At 35.4% G+C, this 26,208-nt stretch overlaps 1 protein-coding gene across 9 annotated transcripts in view; it reads right to left on the reverse strand.

Annotated features, from left to right (window-relative positions):
* Positions 1–26,208, reverse strand: part of STAG2 (stromal antigen 2) — a 164,773-nt gene that overhangs the window by 23,659 nt on the left and 114,906 nt on the right. For all 9 annotated transcript variants that reach the window (XM_023198746.2, XM_023198753.1, XM_023198754.1 and 6 more), the window contains 12 exons: positions 25,744–25,833; positions 24,894–25,097; positions 23,011–23,081; positions 22,699–22,786; positions 22,524–22,604; positions 20,370–20,462; positions 17,440–17,614; positions 12,239–12,378; positions 10,637–10,738; positions 7,451–7,599; positions 5,433–5,561; positions 2,198–2,421 (listed from right to left, as the gene is read on the reverse strand). In XM_023198746.2, coding sequence (XP_023054514.1) covers positions 2,198–2,421; positions 5,433–5,561; positions 7,451–7,599; positions 10,637–10,738; positions 12,239–12,378; positions 17,440–17,614; positions 20,370–20,462; positions 22,524–22,604; positions 22,699–22,786; positions 23,011–23,081; positions 24,894–25,097; positions 25,744–25,833 — 1,546 coding nt within the window. The remainder of the gene's footprint in view (positions 1–2,197; positions 2,422–5,432; positions 5,562–7,450; positions 7,600–10,636; positions 10,739–12,238; positions 12,379–17,439; positions 17,615–20,369; positions 20,463–22,523; positions 22,605–22,698; positions 22,787–23,010; positions 23,082–24,893; positions 25,098–25,743; positions 25,834–26,208) is intronic.

Consider the following 26,208-nt stretch of genomic DNA (forward strand, 5'->3'; position numbering starts at 1 on the left):
CATGTACCCTAGAACTTAAAGTATAATAAAAAATAAAAAATAAAAAATAAAAAAAAAAAAGATTATACATATGAGGCCAGGTGTAGTGGCTCACTCCTGTAATCCCAGCACTTTGGGAGGCTGAGACAGGTGGATCACAAGGTCAGGAGTTTGAGCCTGGCAAAGATGGTGAAATCCCACCTCTACTAAAAATACAAAAATTAGGCGCAGTGGCAGGTGCCTGTAATCCCAGCTACTCGGGAGACTAAGGCAGGAGAATCACTTGAACAAGCGAGGGGGAGGTTGCGGTGAGCCAACATCACACCATTGCACTCCAGCCTGGGCAACAAGAGTAAAACTCCATCAAAAACATAAAAAAGATTATGCGTATTTGCAAATGTGTGTAAGGTTTTAAGGGATAAGAGTGGAAAGAAAATGCATGAATAGCTAATACTCTAATAATAGATTAAACATAAACTCCACATTTTGCAATATAATTACATCAGCCTTTAAGTTCTACTGCATTCGGGCTCCAATACTGTCTTCAAAATTGCATTGACTTGGCAAACGTATCAGTATTCAAACTTCCTTAACTTATTAATGCCCCAATTTCTATGGTTCTCCCCAAAAACCTGAATGAGAGCACTGACTCTTCCTGTAAAAATTGAAGTATCTGGTTTAATAATCTATTTGTAAAATGTAATATAAATACCAATTCATATGTGTTTCCATGAGGTCTTAAAAAAAGAGAGAGAGAGAGAGATTTCTGTAATATGAATACCCATTCATGTGTTTCCATGAGGTCTAAAAAAAGAGAGAGAGATTTGATGGCCCAGCACACACCTATTAACTATTAACGACTAGCTCAAATGATAAAAACTTTCAAGAATTTAGTGATATGAGAAAATATCATCTTTTAATTTGATAACATTGTTTTTAAAAAACAGAAAAGTTTCTTTTAACTTATAAACCATGGGCCCTAACTACTTTAACTGGTCCAGGTTAATAAAAGAGATTTCCCCATCAACTGTGATGTTGGGACTATATAACTAACCAGTGTAAAATTGTACAAGTTAGAAATATAAGGTTATGCCTTTATACTACTGGACAAAAGATACTAAAATTCACAGGACAATCAAGTTTTAAACACTAAGCACTTGATGATAAATGAAAGCTGATGAGATATGTGGCAATATTAAAATATGGCCCCAAAATTCTTTGACATTTCTCACATTAAGAGGTGGAGAATTATGTCCTCTCCCCTAGAATCTCTGTGATTGCTTGGCCAATAGAATATGGCAGAAATTACACTATGCCAGTTTTTGGGCCCAGGCCTTAAGAAATTGGCAGCTTCCACTTCTGGTCTTTTGGGACACTTGCTCTTGGAGCCTAGTGATATGCTGACATGGAGAAGTCACAGGTAGGTGTCCTGGCAGATAGTACAGCTGAGGTCCCAAGTGACAGCCAGCATCAGATATGTAAGTGAAGATGCCTCCGTATGATTTCAGCCACCAGCCTTTGAGCCTTCCTAGCTGAGGTACCAGATACCATGGTCCTGGCTATGTCTTAAGTTTTGAGGTAGTTTGCTATTCAACAATAATAACTGGGACAAATGTTGACAACTATGCTAATTTGTTTAATAATTCCTAAGAAAAAAGTCCCCAGGCCCATTTTGAACCAACTCTGGAGTGCTAGGAGTATAAGAGTTTCAAGCACCATAATGCATTCCTACCTCTAATATGATTGCACTCTATTTCTATGAAGTTCTTCATGATTAATGGCCTCTTCATAGAAATTCAGAAGTTGCAACCTCTCTAAATCTGTTGTTCCACTTTAACTAGATGATCTGATCTCTTGGGTAATAACTAGCTCCATAATACTGAGTCTATTTCCCTATGCATACAGTGTAGCACAGATTTTAAAAAGCAGGCACTCTAAAGTGAAACCGCATGGCTCTCCTACTTAATAACTGTGTGACATGAGTATGTTACTTAACCTTTCTGTGCCAAGTGCTGTCATCTGAAAAATGAAGATGTACCCAAAATGTTGTGAGAACTGAGTTTATATATCTAAAATGCTTACAACAGCACATTTACACATAACGAACACATTTTGTAAGCTATTACTGAACACATCTCAAATAAAAAATAAGGTGAACCTTAATGACAATTCAGTTGGTAAATATTAGGAATATAAAGAAAATAAATCATATCCTTACTGAGTGAAAGCTGCATGCCTTCAACCACTTTCCGTTTTCCTGTAGATGGTTTTGATTTTTTACTCCGCACAGTTGACCCCCGGCTGCTGATTCCACTAATGACTGACATGGTGTCATCATCACCACCAGCTAGCAAAGAATTTCGGTAAGACATCAGTGGAAGCCACACATCCTCTCTTCGGAGTGACATCTGAAAGGTCATGAACTTTTCCAAGTAAACATACCTTGAAAAGAAATCAAAACTGTTAGCTTCGATACAGAAATCTGCAGGTTACATTAACTCCTAGTTGTGTGAGCATGGGCATATTACTTCACTACTCAAACTCAGCCTAATGAACAATGTTGTCTCTGCCAAGATTTTCACATCAAATGAAATAATTCAGAGCATTCAGTTTAACATTTGCTGAGTACCTATTACATACCAGGCACTATGAATAGATACAAAGATGGATATGATATGATTCCTACCTGCAAAAAAGTTTCAGCCTGGTGGAAATCATAAATCTACCCCTGGATCCAAGTATCTCAAGGCTTATATGTAATTTTGCAATCAAAATTCAACTAGCGTTCATGTGACGACTATGTGCTAGGTATTTTTTTTCCTCAGGTTCCTTAACTATTCTTACAATTCTATGAGTGAAATGTTTTCCCAATTTTACAGGTGATGAAAGAAAGGATAATAAAAATTAAGAAGTAATCCCACAGTAATAAAAATGAGTAGAGGCAGCATAACCATGATTCAAGTCCAAGGCTCTGACACCAAGAGTTCAATAAGGCTAAATTATGCTTCAAATAAAGACAATTATTTGTCAATTAACTGTCAAGTGCAACTAAAATATTTGCTGTCATTGTAATGACTGATTTCTATCAATTCAGATTTACTAGTGTGAACAGCATTAAAGAGAATAGGAGACATCAGTTATGAAGCATACTGCTTTGTTAGCTGTTCAGTATGCATTTTTCTTTTTTCTTTTTTCTTTCTTTTTTTTTTTTTTGGAGACACAGTCTCACTCTGTTATTGAGGCTGGAGTGCAGTGGTGCCATTTCGGCTCACTGCAACTCCATCTCCCAGGTTCAAACGATTCTCCTGCCTCAGCCTCCTGAGTAGCTTGGATTACAGGTGCACACCACCACGCCTAATTTTTGCATTTTTTGTAGAGACAGGGTTTCACCATGTTGGCCAGATTGCTCTCGAACTCTCTGCCCGCCATGACCTCCCAAAATGCTGGGATGACAGGTGTGAGCCACCGCACCCAACTCCCAGTATGTCTTTCTGTATTACAATACACTTCAGTCATATATAGTAGTACAGTACTCCTCCAAGCGTGGCCTGTGAACTGACTACCACTCCAAAAACTGTTAAGTCTGCAACAAGATGCAAAGCTTGAGCCAAAATATACTCACTGGCAGAGAGATTTACAATTATGTACCCACCACATACCTAAATAGGACATTACAGATAAGTAGCCTGCACTAAAGCTATCCCCATTTTGCTTCCTCCTCGTGCCCAGAGGTTACCACTATTTATCACCTCTATGCACATTTTGTATGTTCAATACATAGTTGTCTGTAAACATCATAGTACAGTTTTGTATTTTGCTCTTTGTACTCAATGAAATCTAGCCATTTTTACTATTATATGGTATTCCATTATATATAAATCTATTGATCCATATTCAGTTGATGGATGTTTAGCTTGTTTTGAGTTTTCCACTACTTCAAACAATCCAACAGCCATCATTCTTTTATCAGTCTCATTGTGCATGTATTCAGGAGTCTCTGTGGGGTATCTACTTATGAATGAAATTACTGGATCATGAGGTAGAGAGAATCTTAAACTTTACTAGGCATTGCCAAAAAGCTCCACAAAATGGTCTTGTACTGCCATCAACAATGTGTAAAAGGCTCTGCTGCCTCACATCCTTGGCAATATTTATTTGACACTATCAGACTTCTTAATTTTTCCTAATGTGCTAGGTGAGAAATGGTATTTCATTGTTTTAATTTTTATTTCTCTGATTAAGACTGCTTATGCAATTTTAACTGAGATAAATTTATATATAATAGAACACATAAAACTAAGACCACTGTTGTATCAGTTTTACAACTGAATATAGACCTGTGTGACCTACATGCCTAACAAGATACAGAACTTGGCAGGGCACGGTGGTTCACGACTGTAATCCCAGCACTTTGCGAGGTCAAGGCAGGCAGATCACCTGAGGTCAGGAGTTCGAGACTAGCCTGGCCAACATGGTGAAACCCTGTCTCTACTAAAAATACAAAATTAGCCGGGCATGGTGGTGCATGCCTATAATCCCAGTTACACAGGAGGCTGAGGCAGGAGAATCTCTTGAACCCGGGAGGCAGAGTTTGCAGTGGGCCAAGATGGTACCTGAGGGACAGAGCTAAACTTCTTTAAAAAAAAAAAAAAAAAAAAAAGGTACAGAACTCTAGTACCCTAGTGTTCCCATTCAAACTCTCCAATACTAGAAGTAACTGTTACTATAATTTTTATCACCATACATTAGTTTTGTCTGCTTTAGAATTTCATATAAAGTCTATAGTCTTTAAAAGCAAAATACTAGTGGGTTTTCAGACAAGATTATTTACAATATGAGGTATCCATATGCTTCTGCCCTTTTACACCTCAAAGCCATGGGGAAAGGTAGAAGGTTTTTGAGAATTTAAATCCATTTTGGGAGTTCTTTTATAAGTCACCATTATAGGAGACTAAACCAGAAAAGTGCCCTGTTTGAGAATTAAAGGATGTTCCTGATGGATTGCCTTTATTATTGTTTTTCAAATGCTCCCTCCTTAGTTGGGTTAAGGCACAAACGCAAATAAGAACACAAAAAGCAGCCAGGCACAGTGGTTCATGCCTATAGCCCCAGCTACTCAGATTAAGGCAGGAAAATCACTTAAGCCCAGGAGTTCAAAGCCAGTCTGGGCAACATAGTGAGTCCAGTCTATTAAATAATACATAAAGTATTCAAATTATACCTCAAAAGCTACAACTATACTGGAGGAAAACTCACAATATTAAACTAGCGTATTACGCATAAAACATAGTTATAATCCTTAAATTATAAAGTTGCTGAAGTATAAACATTTTCGTGTATTAATGCAATCCTACAATTCTGTATGTGAGTAGAAAGGAGAGAAACCAAGTGTAACAATTGCCCTTAAGAATCCCAAAATGAAATTAAATAGGACATTTCCAGCAAATACATACACTGTTCTTTTGTCTTGTCGGAGTAGTTTAGAAGAAAATTCACTCAGAATATCAAGAAATGCCAAATTTAAAGGTGGATGGCTCTCCCCTTGCGGATTAGGCTCTTTAAAAGCAAATTCTATGCCATCTCTGCAAAGAAAAAAAAATTGAAATAAACATTTGAGGGACTATAATAAAAAAGTCAGTAACTTAGAAAATTTCACTCGCTACTTCTTTTGCCAAGCTTTTGAGGAACAGAAAACAAGGAGGTTGTAAAGAGTGCAGATATATTAACATTTTATGTTACTGTTACTTTCTTTAAAACAGTACACACACACACACACACACACACACACACACACACACACACACACACCACTTAGCTTTCAGTCTGAACATGGTCTGGTATATCTACATTCTTTAATCGGTACCTTTTTCCATAGAAAATAACGTAAATTCTCTCACATAATGATCAATACATTATCTGTATTTTTCAAGACATAAAAGAGACCTACTCTAACATATAGAACGTTAAAAAATAATTCACAAATATCTGTAATGAACAATTCAAGAGTAAAGTTTAAAATTAAATTCCATGTAAGGCCCATTTTAACTACATTTATGTGACGATAAATACCTCTATTCATCAAAATAACAACCCAACATTATAACTCTATCAAATATATAACTGAGTAAAAAACAATCCAGATGGAATCAAGGAGGAAACGAAGGAAGGATATTACATGAAAAAAAAAGATATTATTTCTGAAAATAACATATAGGTAGTCCTTAAATATTATGTACAATTACCATCTAATGGATTAACAGGCATAAAAATAAACTTCAGTTTTAGAACAAAGTGAAAGTTGTTGAGGGAGGAAGCCAGGTGTGGTGGTTCATGCCTATAATCCTAACGCTTTCGGTGGCTTAAGTGGGAGGATCTCTTGAGGCCAGGGGTTCAAGACCAGCCTGGGCAACATGGTGAGACCCTGTCTCTACAAAAAACAAAATAATAATAATTAAGTTGAGGGAGTATAAGCAAAACTTAAACAAGAGCAGCAAATTTTCCTCAGACAGTTAACACTTTTATAAATAAATGAGCAAGAGGATGAAGGAGAGTCCAAGACTCTAAAAGCAAGGTTCTTTAACCCACAGGTAATAGATAAAGGGTTTTAATACACAAATGTTGGTTATGTTAAAGGTCTAAAACGTATCCATACTTTAAAAGTGCAACTGATCACTAAATTATATGCCCAGTATAAAATAAAATGACTTCCAACTTTGATAAGGGGAACAAAATATGCAGATGGAAAGAAGGCTGTGGATCAAAACATGGGAAAAGGTCACTACAAAATAAGAGTGCAGACAGAACCAAAGAAAAAACTTGAGACAAAGGAATCAAACCTCAAAGATTTCTCTGTCTGACAATGAGATCATGACAAAAGTTGATAAAAGATGTGTAATGCTTGATGAATCTATGCTGCTTTGATTCACATAATTTATAGACTTTGTATGGTTTAAATTTAAACAAAGGCTTATAAACGGAGTTTTAATCCTAACTCATTTTGCTGTTGTTTTTGAGACAGACTCTCGCTCTGTCACCCAGGCTGGAGTGTAGTGGCACAATCTTGGCTCACTGCAACCTCTGCCTCCAAGATTTAAGCCATTCTCATACCCGAGTAGCTGGGACTAGAGGTGCACACCACCACCCCCAGCTAATTTTTCTATTTTTAGTAGAGACAGGTTTCACCACTTTGGCCAGGCTGTTCTCAAACTACTGGCCTCAAGTGATCCACCTGCCTCAGCCTCCCAAAGTGCTGGGATTACAGGCATGAACACCAAGCCTGGCCCAACTCATTTGTTAACTGAGATAGCACTGTAACTGGTTCTTTAAAATTTAGAAAGGAGATAGGGTAGAGATTTAGAAGCTAATAATAAAGCATAAATTTAATTTAGTTATGCCAAATGAAAGCGCTAGATTAAAAAAGAAGTTTCATGACTAAAAAATATGAGAGCTGAATAAAATATCTGGAAATTACTTGTGTAGCATGGCAATGGCTTCTCTTGTTTTCAACTGATCAAGTCCAAAAGTTAAAGCAAAACGTCGAGCAAGTTCTTTTATGCCACTAAATGTAGAGGATGATCTATCAAAATTATAGCCATTTTCTTGTATCATTTCATTAAAAAGCTGTTTGGAAAGAAAGAAAGCACGTTAAAGTTCTTAATACCTGGAGATTAACATCTTTTAAAATATTACATTTTCATTTAAAATACAGGTGTTCAATAAATGAGGTACTGTATTTTATTGTAAAACACTAAAACATGATACAAATGACCAAAAGTGTAGTACTTCGTATATTTAAACTGGAGGTTGTTATCAACATCAGAAACTCTTTAGGTTAGTTTTGGCAGAATGCTATTCTGCTGGTATTAATTGGATATTAACACAGCATATAAAAATATAAAGAAAAAAACCCCCAGCAAATTATTAGGCAACCATGCTCTGTTATTTACGTTTAAGTGGTGAATCTTCACATCAAGAACTCTTAACATGAAATAGCGAAAGCTTAAGAATTTTAATCTTCTTTGACAAAGTAATTCTAATTACAGGACTTGAACCAAAAGAAATAATATTTATGCACAATACTACGTACAAAAATGTTTTAGTGCTATTTATAACAGCAAAACTTGTTAAAAAAATAAAAAAACTCTCAGCATAAACAAGGAGACTTTGGTTAAATTGTGGTCCATCTACAAAATGGAATATTATATAGTCATCAAAATGGATATGCTAATCATCCTGCTTTGGTTAACTATACACTGTGTCAAAACATCACTACGTATACCCCATAAATATGTACAATTATGTGTCAACTTTTTCTTTTTTTTTTTTTTTTTGAGACAGAGTCTCGCTCTACCACCCAGGCTAGAGTGCAGTGGCATGATCTTGGCTCACTACAACCTCCACCTCCCAGGTTCAAGCGATTCTCCTGCCGCAGCCTCCTGAGTAGCTGCGATTACAAGTGTGTGCCACCAAGCCCAGCTAATTTTTGTAGTAGAGACGGGGTTTCACCATATTGGCCAGGCTGCTTTCGAACTCCTGACCTCGTGATCTGCCCGCTTCGGCCTCCCAAAGTGCTTGGATTACAGACGTTAGCCACCACACCTGGCCATGTGTCAACTTTTTAAAATGAGGAAGACTTCTGGGTATACACCCAGAGAAAATGAAATCCAAATGTTGAGGAAATATCTGCATTCATAGAAGCAGAGAATAGAAAGGTGGTTGTCAGGGACTGGGGGTTGGGGGAGGCTGAGACTTTGGTTAAAGGGAACAACGTTTCAGTAGGACAAGATAAGTAAGTTCTGAAGATCTATTGTATAGCATGGTGACCATAGTTAAGAGTAATGTACTGTTTTGTTTGTCTAAAAACTGCTAGGACAGTTGGTCTTCAATGTTCTTAACACAAGTAAGTATGTGATGCAATGTTTATGTTAATTAGCTAAATTTATTCATTTCACAATGCATACATATCAAAACATGCTGTACACCATTAAGTATACAGAATTCTTACTTTTCAATTATACCTTCACAAAAATCTAAAAAAAAAATAAATGAACCTCTCCTGCTCCAAAAAAAAAAAAAAGATGCTGAGGAAATTATTTAATGGCATAAATGTGTTCAGTGTTTATTAGTATTAAAATGCAGTCTTACAAAATGGAATGCACAATTTAATTTTTGTTAAAAAATCAGATTTCATGTAGGCATAAAAAAGAGTAACAAGGCCATTAAAAAATAAAAAGGTTATTGTAAAGTGAAAACATTAAGGATAATCTGTATTTGTTCCTTTTTTATATTTTCTAAACTTTCTACAGCTAGCAGCTATTACTTTATAGCAAAAGTTATTTTTTAAATGCCTTCTTTCAACCTTTTAAATTTTATTTATTTTTCTTTCTTCATTTTCTGTAGAGATGGGCTCTTGCTATGTTGCCCAGGTTGGGCTCGAACTCCTGGGCTCAAGCAATTCCCTACCTTGGCCTCCCAAAGTGCTGGGATTACAGGCATCAGCCACTACACCCAGCCTACATTTTGTTAATTTTAATAGAGAAAATTCAAATTCTCAAATAAAATTAAGAACATTCCTATCTATATTTCTTAAAAGAAAGTTCATTAAGTTGGAATGGGTTGGGTTATCTTTTGCATGCAAATTTTGTCTCCAAAGACAAAAGCATACTAAGTGAATAATTTTACCTAATTAAACTGCCTCAACACAGCCAAAATGAAAACTATTGGTTTTTTTGTTTGTTTGTTTGTTTTGAGACAGAGTCTCACTCTGTCACCCAGGCTGGAGTGCAGTGGCACGACCTTGGCTCACTATAACCTCCACCTACCAGGTTCAAGCAATTCTCGTGTCTCAGCCTCCCAAGTGGCTGGGATTATAGGTGCACACCACCGTGCCCAGCTAATTTTTGTTTTTTTAGTAGATACGGGGTTTCACCATGTTGGCCAGGCTGGTCTCGAATTCCTGACCTCAGGTGATCCGCCTACCTGGGCCTCCCAAAGCACTGGGATTACAGGCATGAGCCACCGCGCCTGGCCAAAACTATTGTGTTTTAGTTATAACATTAATATACGCTCACAAAAATAAGTTTGGAAATATACAGAGAAAAAATTAGAATTCAACATGAAATCTACCAAAGCAAGTTAACCACTGTTAATATATTTTGTGATTATGAAGCTCTTTATACATTAATGAATATAGATCTACACTAATTTTAAGTGCTGTACAATAGTCATTGCAGAAATGTACTATACAGTATATTTATCTAATATCCTGATAAGACTTTTAGATTATGTCTTACTTGCTATAAACAATGTTGCAAGATATAACTTTGTATATCAACTTTTGCAAACTTGTCGTTTTATCACCTTGGATAAAAGAGTAGATTTAAAAAGTAGAACTGCTGCCTCAAATGGCATACACATTATAAATTTTTACATAAGTTGCCCAATTGCCTACCACATCTATATTTCCTCCATACCTTAGACAGCTATAGGTTTTGCCAATCTTGACAGTTTGAAAGCAAAAAAATAATCTCACTTGTACTCTCTTGTATTTCTACTTTTATAAACTGTCTATTGCACCCTTTGCCCAATTTCAACTGCTACCTTATTTTGCTATTAGGTGTTAATCGTGTTAGCTAAAGTTGGTACTCTTAATGCTTACCTGTTGCAGACTGAGAATAAGGGTCTTAGCACACTGAATTTTGTCTATCTGCCTTGTTTTACTCATTGTTTCTTTGATGATATCTCCATAGTCATTATAATACTGAAAAGAAATTTGTACAAATTAGAGCTTTATCTCTTAAAACCACTGGACAATAAGACTAATTTTAGGTTAGTCATGTAAACACGTCACAAAGTATGTATTTGGCCAAAATTATGCCTTCGATGGCAGGAAAGAATGTTACTGAAACCTAAAGATCATTTCTAAGCATACAATCCCTAACTTCAGTAAAATCATATATACAAAACCGTTAAGATCTAATCAAATTTAGCTCCAGACTTGGTTTAAAATAAAGAAGGTATAGTGACTAAAACAACAATTAGGTTATGCAGATTTTCAGAAGTAATACAAAATGTACAAACAAAATTCTCTTTGTAAAACAATGAATATAATCTCAGTTATACTTACAACTAATTCATTGATACTGGGTACAGGCCATGAGTAGTTTAAAACTTTATTAATTTGGCTTATAGAATCTAAGTCTATAAACAACTTTTAAAAGGAAATCATATAAACAACTTTTAAAAGTTATAACTTTTAAAAGAAAAGTTGTTTAAATGACATTTACAATACACATGGCACATGAAATTTTTTCCTAATTTAAGATCGTGTTTCAAACACGTACAATGACAATGATCAAAGATAACAGAATAACCATGTCCCTATGACAAATAAGTGACTTTAGAATACCTAAAACTTTAAAATTTGTTAAATAACTTCATAAACAACCTTAGTTTAAAAAACAAAACAAAACAAAACAAAAACTGGTAATTATCATCCCAAATGATTTAAGTTCCAAAATAATTTTCAATGATATTAGAGTTCAAGTAGCAAAATATTCCAGAGAGGATTAACCAAGTTTTAATATATTACATATTTTATTTATTGAAAGCAGAGGCTTTAAAACGTTTACATTTATAATTAGATTTTAGTTGAGGAAGGATTTTTAAAGCTATCTTACCATATTTAGTCACATTCTCTTAGTATAATCAACAATATCCTGTTTATTATTACTTTTAACTTACAAAACCTCACATACAGTTATGAAAATTATGAATAACCTATGGTGAATCAAGTCAGACTTTGAGAACCAAAGGGGGGAACCTTAACAATCACAGTGGAACAGATAAAGGTAGTCAGAATGCAAAATATTTGGAGTTATTCAAGGTTGCAAAATGCATAGTAACCAAGCCAAAACTACCACCCAAGTCTTCTGACTCCTGAAACTCTTTTTAATGCTACATCAAGCAGAGGAGGATGCCATCCTATTATCTTATACTGAATCATAAATGCTATTTCTGATAGTGACAAATTAAGAGAGGCCATCTCCAATATTCCAAATGCAAATGAACATAATAAACCCAAAATGTCCATTAATTGGAGGAGATGTATAAGGAAATGTTACTGAAAACATTAAATATTTTAAAATACAACTCTTCTACACTAGAAATGTAATTTACCACTTAAATAATTCATTGGCAGCCATGCATAAAAACCAGTGTTGCATTTTATAACTATCTTGCTATCCATTTTCAACTTTACCTTCATATACTGTTTGAAGATATCTGCAGCTGTATTCATCTCCACCACAGTATATACAATTAGCTTACAAAATGCTGCAAGTAAATTTCTTCTCTTGTGCAGAGCTTCAATTTTACTGGCTTCATCCTCTTGCTGACCATCTGCAGAAAAAGTCCCAAACATTAAGCCATCTTGTATTTAATTTCAACCATATATTTTTTTAATTCTCACTATAAAACACGCTTTTGTAAGAGAATTTGAAAAGGGAAAAACATTAAAATTAAAATTATAACCATTCATAATTTATTCCAATAGACTAAAATTTTTGTGACATCAAATAATGATCAGAACAAATGGAACTGAATCACTCCATTTGTTCGTATTCTACATTCACCTAGTGAAGTCAGGCTAAACTTGCCTAACATTCATCTACTTCCCTAGTAGGATAGTTTGTTAACAAAATCTGTACATTCAATGTCTGTTAAGGCTCCTAGATTCCTGAACACTGCCAACCTCAGAATTTCTCCTATCTCTTACAAGGATGATCCCACTTACTTTAAACCCCAAAAATCTGGCTATAAGAGTCCTCCTTTGTACATGTATTCTGCTAGACAGGCCCCAGAAACCATTTTGTCTTTTTAAAATAATCTTGTATATTTCTACTCTGATCCATTATGTGAAATCTTGACATTCAATTCTCAAGAAGACAAACTTATTTCCAAATTCATAGTCAGGGAAGCCCCACTGCAGCCTCCAAGTAATGCCAAATAATTGTTTTTACTTATTGGATACTGCAAATAAAACTGGATGAAGCTTTTTATATTTTAAAAAAAGCTGCATAAAAAAATTTTTCCCTCTGGAGAGATTTTACAAATGAAATTACTTGTTAAAAAAAAAAAAAAAAAAAAACCACTATCCCGGGCCGGGCGCAGTGGCTCACTCCTATAATCCCAGCACTTTGGGAGGCCAAGGCAGGTGGATCATCTGAGGTCAGGAGTTCGAGACCAGCTTGGCCAAAATGGTGAAACCTCATCTCTACTAAAAATACAAAAATCAGCTGGGTGTGGTAGCATGCGCCTGTACTCCCAACTAGTTGGGAGGCTGAGGCAGGAGAATCGCTTGAACCCAGGAGGTGGAGGTTGCGGCGAGCCAAGATCACGCCACTGCACTCCAGACTGAGCAACAAGAGTGAAACTCCATTTAAAACAACAACAACAACACTATCCCATGTTAAATGAAGTTAAAAATTTTTATGTTTATTAGCCATTTATAATTCCTCTGGTGAACAGTCTGTGCATATCCTATCAGCTCCAACATAAGTTTCCCAATATCAAAAACTATTTTATGTATAGTAAGAATGTTCTTTCATTTAATTAATTTTTCATCTTGTCTCTAGTAATCTTTGATAACTTCTAGTAAACTAAAACCAAATTTTAAGAGTAAGAATTTAAGACAGACCATCAGAGAAAGTTATATCTCAAATATATGTCCCAAGATGCAACACTATTTGCTTAGAAACCTAAGACATATCATTACACTGAATACATAAAGTAACCTTTTCTTAATAGCTCTGTCACTATAATGGACAATTTCTACATGACATTGTTTCCAATGACAGACATTTTCCCTCTAAAGACTAAAATATCCTATGATATTAAGAGTTTTTAAGTCCTGATTTTTATTTTCCTCCACTAACTGCTTGTCAAGAATTAGCCAACTTTTTCTCTTGTGGATATTAAGGAATGCAGAGAAGTACCTAACACACTGGGCCTTTCATTAAGTGTCAGCTGCCATTATTATTATGTATTGTCAATGAAATGCCTCTAGGAACATTCCCTATTTTACTCTCCCTTTCTAATCTGATGTGGGCTAACAAATATAATATGCAAGGGTCTACAATACCAGATGTTAGGTGAGGATGGAAACTATCATATGCTGCTGGAAGGAGGATAAAATACTACAACCACTTTGGCAAGATGCACACACACTATATAATCTAGCAATTCCATTCAGGTATACACTAGAAAAGTAACTACACATGTGCTCAAGGAGCTAAGCACTGAAATATTTGTTGTAACACTATTTTAATTGAGGAAAAAGTAGAAATAACCTAAATGTCTAAAAATAAGAAAATGGATAAACTGTTGTTAACTTGTATCATATAATATTGAACAGTCAGAATGAATGAATTCTAGCCACATGTCAACACTGTTTTATCTCAGGAATGTAAATTCAAAAAGGAAAATTGCACTGGGTGCAGTGGTGTGTGCCTATAATCCCAGATACTGAGGAGGCTGAGGCAACAGTACTGTTTGAACCCAGGAGGTTGAGGCCAGCCTGGGCAATATAGCAAGATCTCATTTCATATTTTAAAAAGAAGACAAAAGGCAAATTGCAAAAACTTCAACATAATATCATTTACATGGAAGTTAGCAAGAATAAATGAACTATGTATTTTTAACAGATACAAATTCTTAGTAAAATAAAACCGAAATGCAAAGGTGTAATAAACAACAAATTTGGGGTAGCAGTTATCTCTAGGGAAAAGGGGAGGATAACAGGATAAGGGAGGAATACAAATGAGGGCTTCTTTTGTAACTGTGCTTTTATTTCTTTAAAAAGACCTAAAACAAATACAGCTAAATTTGACAAAGACTGATGGAATGGTTATGTAAAAATCTGTTACATTTTCTACTCTTCGATTGGACTAGAATGCACTTCATTTTGAAAGTGAAAATAGTGCCAGGTGCAGTAGCTCACATCTGTAATCCCAGCACATTGAGAAGCCAAGATGAGAGGATTGCTTGAGCCCACGAGTTGGAAACCACCCTGGGCTACACAGCGAGACCTCGTCTCTACTAAAAATTAAATAAATTAGCCAGGCAGAGTGGCACACACTTGAGTCCCGGCTACTCCAGAGGCTGAAGTGGGAGAATCATTTGTACCTGGGAGATTTAGGCTGCAATGAGCTATATGGAGTCCATACCACAGCCTGGGTGACACAGTGAGACACACACACACACACACAAAGTCCAAGAAGATAAGATGCTGTGGGTAATTCTAGGAAGCTCCTAGGTAAGTCAAGAATTTTGGCAAGCATACTCTAATTCAATTCCCCATGGACTAAATGAAGCTAAGGCAGTCCCAAATTAACAAAAGGGTTATGTACCAAAACTTATTTTGTATCAGGTTTTAGAATCCAACTGTGCTTTCTCATAGATGTTTTAGAAGTTAAAAAAAAAAAAGACGTTTTATAAAGTCCTATTCACTTTTTGGATTAATTTCAGATGTTAGCTTCTCAAAAGATGCTTCAACAGTGAGAACTTACTCTACATGCCCAAAACACTTTGTACATGTCTCCATTACTTATCAAAAATTGCACTATAGGCCAGGCACAGTGGCTCACACCTGTAATCCCAGTACTTTGGGAGGCCGAGGCGGGCAGATCGCCTGAGGTCAGGAGTTCAAGACCAGCCTGACCAACATGGTGAAACTCTGTCTCGACTAAAATAAATAAAATAAAATAAAATGAAATAAAATAAAATAAAATTTAAAAAATGAAATGAAATGAAACAAAACAAAACAAAATAAAATAAAATAAAAATAATAAAATAAAATAAAACAATAAATTTTTTTAAAAAAAGAAGAAAAAAAGAAAAAGAAAAATTAGCTGGGCGTGGTGGTTGACACGAGTAGCCTCCCAGCTACTTGGGAAGCTAAGGCAGGAAAATCATTTGAACCTGGGAGGCGGAGGTTGTAGTGAGCCAAGATTGTGCCACTGCACTCCAGCCTGGGTGGCAGAGTGAGACTCCACCTCAAAAAAAAAAAAAAAAAAAAATTGCACTATAATTACTTGGTTCTTTTCAACCTGAATTTAATTCTTGAAGGATAAGACCTTGTTTCATCTTTTCATATCCATACCATCTAGTAAACTGCCTGCTGACCAATAAATGTCAATATTATGAATAAAAGCATAACTAAGCCAAGAGCTTAGAGTAACAGATGAAAAACTCAAAGTATATAACCTTTACTACATGGATTCTGACAACTGTTTGGGCAACTCTGGGTTTCTCATTTGCGTTCAGAGTAAGTTTTTAGTATGTGAGCACAAAGCTCTCCATTGCTAAAAATAAGCTACATGCCGTATACAGAATTACCTGTTTATTTACACCCTGATATGCAGTGATACATCAGTATGGATATACACATGTTGATGTTGTATTTTCCTTTAAGTATAACTTCACACTTTGGGAGGCCAAGGCAAGAGGATCACTTGAGGCCAGAGTTCAAGACCAGCCTGGGCAACATATCAAGACTCCATGTCTACAAAAAATTAGTCAAGCACGGTGGCACACCACCTGTAGTCCTAGCTACTCAGGAGGCTAAAGTGGGAGGATTGTTTTGGTCAGAGTTTGAGGGTGCAGTGAGCTATCATAATGCTACTGTACTCCAGGCTAGACAACAGAGTGAGACTCTGTTTCTAAAAAATAAACAAAAAATATACCTTCAAACTAAAAACAAACCCAGAAAGAGACGCCACCAAATATCACTTCTTTTCCATGACCTCATGCTCAAGTAAGGCAATTAGGGTGTGTAAACAACTAGGGTGTGAAGAGTAACTTAACACTAGGTGAGGCTGGTTTGATTCTTTTCCTGTGAACATTCTATACTGTCCCAGACTTTTACATAGCAGTTTCAAACATTTTTCTAACATTCAGAAATCACATTAATACTCCCAAAATTAAAAAAAAACCTACGGTATACAAGTACACAACAAAAAGTAACACACTTGATTCTTCCCGAATTATCTGCATACTGGTATTACCAATAAATAAGGGCAAGAGGGAGTAAATTTTATTGAGTACCTGCTATATGTCCAGGCACTGTACTAGTCATATGGCTCGATTTTTAACAGTTTTATGAGGTAGTTAGAAAACAGGCTCAGTGCTAGTGAGAAGCAGAGATCTGACTTGAAAGCCTATACTCTACAACATCACGTTTTCTTCACAATAGTACAAAAAATGAACATAAATGTGCTGGAATATATACCTGTGTTTCACGTTTTTAAGGATAAAATATATTCCAGTACACTGGAATATATACCTGTGTTTCACGTTTTTAAGGATAAAATATATTCTAGTGCACCAATGTACATCATTGTTACTTAAGTTTGATTTTATGGTGGACACATAGATTTAATAAAAAGATGGCAATAAAATTACCTGCACTATTATTATCATCATCCTGTTCAATGAAGACATGATCCAAAATAAAGCTGAGCAACTCAGACTGCAATGAAGAATCAGGGGTATAAACTAACGGCTCTAACATGTCACGCCCTCCTGACATAATCTGATGGCTGAAGATCATCAAAATATCACACAGAATAGTGAAGGCCTATTTAAAAAAAAAAAAAGAGGAAAGCATGCTATAATCCAAGGTTTCTCACTAACTGCCACAAATAATTTACATATTTAACACAGAAACAGAATCCAACTTTCTATATTTAAAAATCTTAAGAGAAATCAATGTTTAGTATTTTCCTAAGATTCTAAAGCTGAGAAGTATATATATTTGTATAATGCTTTACTAACTGGAAATTTCACAAATTTTTTTTTTAATTTTCAGCAACATTAAGTGACTTGTACAATATGTTACACACTACCAAAACATGCAGGGTCAGGACTCAAACTCAGGTTTTCTAACTCCAAATCCCCTACTTTGCTCTATATTGCAATGCCCCAAGGTATTCATTCTCAAACATGAAATAATGTATAAACTTGGTACCATTCTTCATTCTACAGAAGAAAAAACATTAGAGATAAGTATTAGAATAGAGATCACAAAATCTATGGTACTTACTAAGCACTCTCATTGTTCACACGTGTACTGATTAAGTAGAGAAAACATAACCAGATACAGGGCTGCTGACTATTTATCAGGTAAACCTGAACATATTATAATAAACATAAGGCTGAAGTTGTATCTCAAGGAGCTTAATAAAAACTCTGCCGTGGGTTTTAAATGGAGTCACAGACTAGTTACTTATTTGTTGGGAAGGGGTAATGAAAACAGAAATTTAGGGTCACAAAGTAAACCAGAAAATACATTTAAAGGAAGCCCATTCCTGGAAAGAGAATATAATACAGAGCACAAAGTAGATCTTACTAACAGTTTTGCCATTTTGGAACCAACCATATTTACTTTTTCTCTTTATGTTTTTACCCCTTCCTTCAGTCTCTTCTCCTAACTACTATAGTAGTAATTTATGCCTATTAGCATATTTCAGTTTACAAAAACTTGCAACATAAAGAGTAAGGGCCGGGCGCGGTGGCTCAAGCCTGTAATCCCAGCACTTTGGGAGGCCGAGACGGGCGGATCACGAGGTCAGGAGATCGAGATCATCCTGGCTAACACGGTGAAACCCCATCTCTAATAAAAAAAAAAAATACAAAAAACTAGCCGGGCGAGGTGGCGGGCGCCTGTAGTCCCAGCTACTCGGGAGGCTGAGACAGGAGAATGGCGGGAACCCAGGAGGCGGAGCTTGCAGTGAGCTGAGATCCGGCCACTGCACTCCAGCCTGGGCAACAGAGCAAGACTCTGTCTCAAAAAAAAAAAAAGAGTAAGGATATAATTAAGTATGATGATATTTACTAATTAGCTGAACTGGCAAATCAAGTGAGCTGACCAGGACACATTCTGAGAAGCTGTTGGGAAGACTGGGCACACAAGCTGTTTAATAACTAAATAATTAACCTCTATGGCCTGAGCAAGGGAGTATATAGGCGGTTACACAGGATAACCCACAAGGATTATGTATTAATGCTGTAAAAATAGGGATTATTATGCTGAATAACTTGGTGTCCCATGCAAATATAAAGTAATATTTCATGCATTAGGTTTGGATCCGTGCATGTCATTAAAATCCTATTCCAAGAGTTTAAATCTGAATTCAATTTACTACCATCAGAAATCTTGTTCCTTTCATCTGAATTATAGAGATGAAAATTAAAGTACCACACCCTTTATTGCTATAGTTCAAAACGACACACATAAAATTGGAGAGAATTCAGCAATGTTAACAGCTATGGCTATATACTTCATATTTTTGGAAAAAAGAAAAAAAAGCAAAATTCAGTAACTGCATCTTGGCCATTGAATACCTTCTAATTCATGTGTGACCAAGCATATATGTATGGTAGGGACGAGAGAGATGGAAATATGAAAAAAAGAGTAACAGCTGGGCACTGAATGGACATTTTAAACTATAGAAATCCAAATATGTTTTATTAAAATTAGCTTCGGTATTTTTAAATTAAATAAAAACAAGTGCCAAACAAAAGGGTTGGTATATTTGAACATATCACAGTGTCCAAAAATCATAGGTTGACTATTGGGATTCTACCTGATAAAACAAAGGTTAAGCTGTATGAAATGGTTGCAAACCTTGAAATCACCATAATCATTTTGACTATACCATATTAATAGTTATTATGAAATGCTTGTGAAAACATCTTCCCATAAAAGCATTTGAAAAGCATGTTTCCAACGAAGCTTAATCCTCTCAATTAGAGAATGAGAACTGAACATGACGTTAGTTCTAGGATCAAACCAGGTAACAGTCTATTTCCAGAAGTGAAAAGGTTGGAAGTAATGGAAGCATGAAGGCATATGGGTTGGGAAGGTTAACACTTGGAAGAGTGACTATAAATGTTTATTTCAGACAAGGTCCACAGAAAGATCAGGATGAGCGAGAATGCCAACATTTGATATTCTCAGAGAACAAAACCTTGTGGACTTTTCTACCCTGGAGCAAACTTGTTATATTAGTTGCTTTCAGGAATGACTTTTTGTTAATTTCATACACCTATAATTTGTATGAAGAAGTCTGTTTACCATGTGTCATAAAGGAACAACAACATAAATTAACTATAAGGGTAATCTATAATGCAATTATAAACCCCACATGAAATTAATCAATTTTATTATGCACAAGTCCAATATAATAACCTACTTTTTTAGTATAGTATACATAGGCAGATACAAGATATTTCTGCTTTGCTCGATCTTAGTATTATTTAAACTTTCTACATTAGTTCAGATTTTATAAAAGTTGCTTACAAAAAGATTACCATCTATAGTAATTACTAACCTGTTCCTTAACAGTAGTATTCACGTTGGTCAGGTAATGTTGACATATCTGACAAAATACTCTCATTTGTTTCTTTAAACGCAGCAAGTCCTCCTTGAAAAAATTTAACATTAACTTTTAAAAAATATTGTATAAACAATTCAGCATTTCTTTAAAATGTTTTCAATTATGTAAAACATTATCATATATATAGCTTTATTAACTCTACTTATGCATTTGATTTAAATTTCTTCTTTATAATTTACAAGAAATGAAAACAAAGAGACAGTTTGTCTTACAAATCTCACCAAAGTGCAGCCTTAAAAATATGAGGTACACTAATAGATAATATCCTAAGGCTTTAGCCACTGGCACAGAATGCTAATAAAGATTTACGCTCCGTGCTTACATCATTTCAAGGGTGGTCAACCCATAAATGGAAGAAAATAATAAAAAAGAAATGGCATCTTCCATTTCTTGTTAGAAGGATACTGCTGTACTTTATAAAAACTCAGAATGGAAAACATTTTGTGGTGTTACTATAAACTTTAAAATTTTATTTATTTATTTGTTTGTTTGTTTATTTATTTTATTTATTTTCAGATGGAGCTCACTCTGTAGCCCAGGCTGAAGTGCAGTGACATGATCTCAGCTCACTGCAACCTCTGCCTCCCAGGTTCTGGCAATAATTCTACTGCCTCAGCATCCTGAGTAGCTGAGATTACAGGTGCACACCACCACGCCCGACTAATTTTTGTATTTTTAGTAGAGACAAGGTTTCACCATGTTCGCCAGGCGGGTCTTGAACTCCTGACCTCGAGTGGCCTTCCTCAGCCTCCCAAAGTGCTGGGAGTACAGGCGTGAGCCACTGTGCCTGGCTTACCATAAATAATTTTATATTCACTCCTTTCCTATACTAAAAATACTTCCTTTTTTTCCAGTTTATTTTTTAACTTTCAACATAGGTGAGCAATTATATATGGTAATATAGTCACCGTTCCTACTACAAGCTTAACATTTAGTTAAATTAACTTTTTCCTAAGTGTTTGATAAAAAGCACACAATGAGTGGGGCACAGTGGCTCATGCTTGTAATCCCAGCACTTTGGAAGGCCAAAGTGGGCAGATCAGTTGAGGCCAGGAGTTCATAAGCCTGGTCAACATGGTGAAATCCCATGTCTACTAAAAATGCACAAATTAGTGGGGTGGAGGTGCGTGACTGCAGCTCAGGTGGCTGAGGCACAAGGATTGCTTGAACCCAGAAGTCAGAGGTTGCAGTGAGCCGAAACTGCACTACACTGAGCCTTGATGACAGAGCAAGACTCTGCCTCAAAAGAAAAGGGAGGAAAAAAAAAAAGCACATAATGTTAACAATACTATATTGATTTTTCAAGAGGAAAAATCCACTTGTAGATATAAACAGCATCTTAAAAGCCCAGAGAAATTCTAAGTATTTAACATTATTCTCTGGGTTTAGGCAACACAAACTTATTATCAAGAGGATTACTTTTGGAAGAAAATGCCTACAAACACCTAACTCCAGAACTCTCAGAAATTGCGTGATATTTCTAAAAATGAGCTCCAACAATATTTAAGGCAATATCCAGCACTACAAGTACAATGTTTAAGCTTCCAATTTGCAAAATGGAAAAGGCAGTCCTGTTTAGTTCAATTACTAAACACATTAAGGATTATCATTATGGGTAAAGCTGTAAAAGCTCTACATGTACTAATAGCTGGCACTAGCACATTATATATTCAATCAGAAAATGATTGATCATGAATTTGGAACATCACTAGAGAGATCTTGAATATGAATAAGGTTATCTCAAAACAATACCAGAGCATAAGATCTAGGGGCAGTTGGTTTATTATCTTCAATTTATGTAATCTAATACTTATATCTGTTTCAAAGGCTCTTGGTCATCAACTTTGAGAATACAGAAAACCATAGATTATGCAACCTTTAAATGTGAACAACAATTTTTAATTAAAAATCATACCTTGAAACAAACCATACTGATGTCCTCCACTGAATATACATCAAACTATAAATAACAGTACATTAAAAACAACAACATTTCACTGAAATAACTGATCTCATTAAATGTGTAAGTGTGCTGAAAACCGTTAATGATATTTAGTCTAACAAAAACACTATCGAACCACCACAAACCTTTGTAGAGCTGCTTTCAGTTATCTTAGCAAGTTGCCAAAGGATTACATAGTGAGTACACTGCAGTGCGTGAATAACAATCTGTAAAAAGAATCAAAGGATACAGTTAAAATTTAAAAGCCACAAGACTTCACTTTTCAAAGTTATATGTGTAACTAGTTAAATAAATAAAGACCTGCTCAGGCATGTCTCCATTTTCGATTCCAGTTTTCAAGAGTTTGTAATTACAAGCAAATAAATCCCACTTTGAAAGGTCATGGGCACTGTAAAAATAAATAAATAAATAAATAAGCTTTATTAAAAAGCTAAACTTAATGACAGTTGTTTTGGACTTGACTGTTAACAGAATGCAGTAAATGCAGTAAACTTTAAAATGCCCCCACAACAACAATAACAAATTAGCTCAGAAATTAACATTATAACCCACAAAACATGCAAGTTTATTTCTACAGATTTAAGAAAACAGGAACTTCAAAATTCAACTTACTTATGAAAAGCAGTAATCCTCTTCAATGTTGACAATACCTGATATGCATCATCTTCATCAGGTTCTTCACCCTATGAATATTAATTATACTTAAGAATCATCAGAGTGAAAAATCCTAGGCTATCAAAATGTTACTATCACCCTGAAAAATAAAGAATAACGTAACAAAACCCACAAACAAACTTTGTCATTCAATACCTAGATCTGGCCAAATTTAAGAATATGGCTGGGGTAATAAGTCAACACAAGTTTGTTATCATAGAAACATCATAGCTAAGAGAAAAAATGAAAATGACATTCTTCTTTTTCTTCTAAGTAAACCTGACACAAAATTATAAAGGCATCTATTTTTTCACAGTAATAAATGCACTACGACAATAAAATACTTAAATGACAAGAAGATCAGAAAGACGATACCTAAAGGACAAAATCTAAGTACCTTAAACGTATATCATCATGAAGACTTATGACACTAATCACAAATAAATAGGGAAAAACCCCCTGAATAATGACTAGATATGCTGGTCCTATTTGGATATCAGTATTTATTAATTTTATTCATTTTCAACTTAGGGTAACTTAAGTTTTGAAAAATTTTATCAGTCTTACTACAGGAAACATAAAATGTTTACACACTACTAAATCTACTGTGTTGAACTCTAGTTCTCTCAAAAAACCACTTGTTTTTAAACTATAACTCTTCTACAAAGTAATTAAATTTAATTAACAAACCATTGCTTGATTTTAAATGAATTTGTCCTAATCAAAATCATATTCAGCCAAGAGTAGAGCTATTAAAATTTTTAACTAAGAATGTAATAATTGTACATCAAAATATTTGCACAAACCTCCAATTAATAAAACTTAATAAGCCCGGAATAACGATATACACCAAATAAAAGTTAAATGAGTAATTAATAAAACAACAAAACTAGAAATTACAAAGTCCATATGATTTTACAACATTAATGATAAAAGTGATGTGGAAAAGGCTAACAGCATTAATTTGACAATTACAAATTTTTATTTTATTCAAAAAATTTAATGTAAATATTTCCAGAAAAAATAACAATCACAACAAAAATACAAATGTATTTAAGTGCTATGCACTAAGCCTCTTTGGAAATACAAGAGAATAACACAGGAAACTGAAAAAGTTTTATAATATCAAAACCCAGACCGGGTGTGGTGATTCATGCCTGTAATCACCAGCACTTAGCGAGGCCAAGGCGAGTGGATCACCTGAGGTCAGGAATTCGAGACCAGGCTGGCCAATGTGGTGAAACCCCACCTCTACTAAAAATACAAAAATTAGCCTGGTATGGTGGCACATGCCTATAGTCCCAGCTACTTGGAACACTGAGGCAGGAGAATTGCTTGAACCTGGGAGGCAGAGGTTGCAGTGAGCTGAGATCACACCACTGCACTGCGGCCTGGGCAACAGAGCAAGACTCCGCCTCAAAAAAAAAAAACAAAACTAAACTAAAAACAAAAAATACATAATGTCCTTCCCTAACCTACACTGCCAAAACACTTAGAAATACTCCACTTTTTTAGGCTATCTAGTCTAAATCCAGCTCTCCTTTTCTGTTCCATTAACACCCTATTCCTTAACAGCCCTGGTTTAACCAGGTAACTGTCCAGACCATTTCTCAAAACAAAAAAGATGTTAGTTTTGCTTTCACCTTCTCTGAGTCACAGACTCTTAACACTTTCTTATTTTGGTGGAGGAGCAGCCTGGTGAGTCATAGAACGAAAAGCCTGAACATCTTTTCAAAATACTGCTAGGGACTATCACCAAGACTAACACTTGGGTGACTAATTGGCTTACTGGAGTAGAGGTGCTCAACTGAGAAAATACTTGTAATAGTTATAATATATACCTCTTGCAGAAAATCTTCAAGAAGCCGGTTAAATTTATCTGCCAATTCATCTATCAGTTGACTTCTTGAAATATCTACCCTGTTGAAGATTGTGAACTCTTCATTACAGAGTGCATGGTAAGTTTTAGAACATGCTTCCAAAACATCTGTATCTGTGTGCTTCTCTACAATATTCCGGATCTGTCGCAATAAGGCATCCAAATGCTGCAAAATAATAATATTTTTCATCAAAACTAAGGCATATGTGATAGGTATAAGGTGACTATATCACCACACCACCATGGAAACAACTGTCAAGTACAGTAACTCTACAACACAGAGCGTACATTTTAAGGTGCTTTTCTAATCATGATAAATAAATACACTGATCCATCCATACTTATTCCTCAACTTTAAGGGAGATATACCTACCTCATAGGGCTGTGGTGAGAATGCTAACATATATTAAAAGCTTACATTAATTCATAGAACACAGCAAAAGTGTTCAATAAATATTAGTTGATTTTGTCTTATAATTGTTACTATTGTCTATGGCCATACCACCCTGAATGAGCCCAATCTCATCTAATTGTTACTATCTAGTTCTCCGCCCCTAGTCTCCACAAATGATCAGTGACACAGTCACATAATAGCTAAGAATGAAGGTACAGCTGTCGACATGAAGCAAAGGGAAGCATCATTACCACCATTCTGTGAGTCAAACTAATCTAAAGTACAGAAGACCTAAGCTATAAGTTTCCTTTCTTAAAATATGTCCCAAAAACACATTTTAAGAAATATAAACAAACGTTATGATGAAATGAACTAAAAAATTTTTCTTAAAGGTTTTCTTTACACAAAATAATCTTACCTTTTCTAATCGTCCAGTGGTATATATTTCCAAATCAAAGTACTGAGGCAACTGCAACAAGTTAGTCACCTTTTCTGCATCTATAGAGTACTGTGAAATACAAAGATCATGTTAAAAATATCACAATAAGGCCGGGCGCAGTGGCTCACACCTGTAATTCCAGCACTTTGGGAGGCCGAGGTGGGCGGATCATGAGGTCAGGAGATCAAGACCATTCTGACTAACACAATGAAACCCCACCTCTACTAAAAATACAAAAAAAAAAAAAATTAGCCAGGCGTGGTGGCGGGCGCCTGTAGTCCCAGCTACTGGGGAGGCTGAGGCAGAAGAATGGCATGAGCCCGGGAGGCGGAGCTTGCAGTAAGCCCAGATCACGCCACTGCACTCCAGCCTGGGCGACAAGGCGAGACTCCGTCTCAAAAAAAAAAAAAAAATATATATATATATATATATATATATAAGCAT

This window comes from Piliocolobus tephrosceles, chromosome 12 (assembly GCF_002776525.5).
Source record: "Piliocolobus tephrosceles isolate RC106 chromosome 12, ASM277652v3, whole genome shotgun sequence".
Lineage (NCBI taxonomy): Eukaryota > Metazoa > Chordata > Mammalia > Primates > Cercopithecidae > Piliocolobus > Piliocolobus tephrosceles.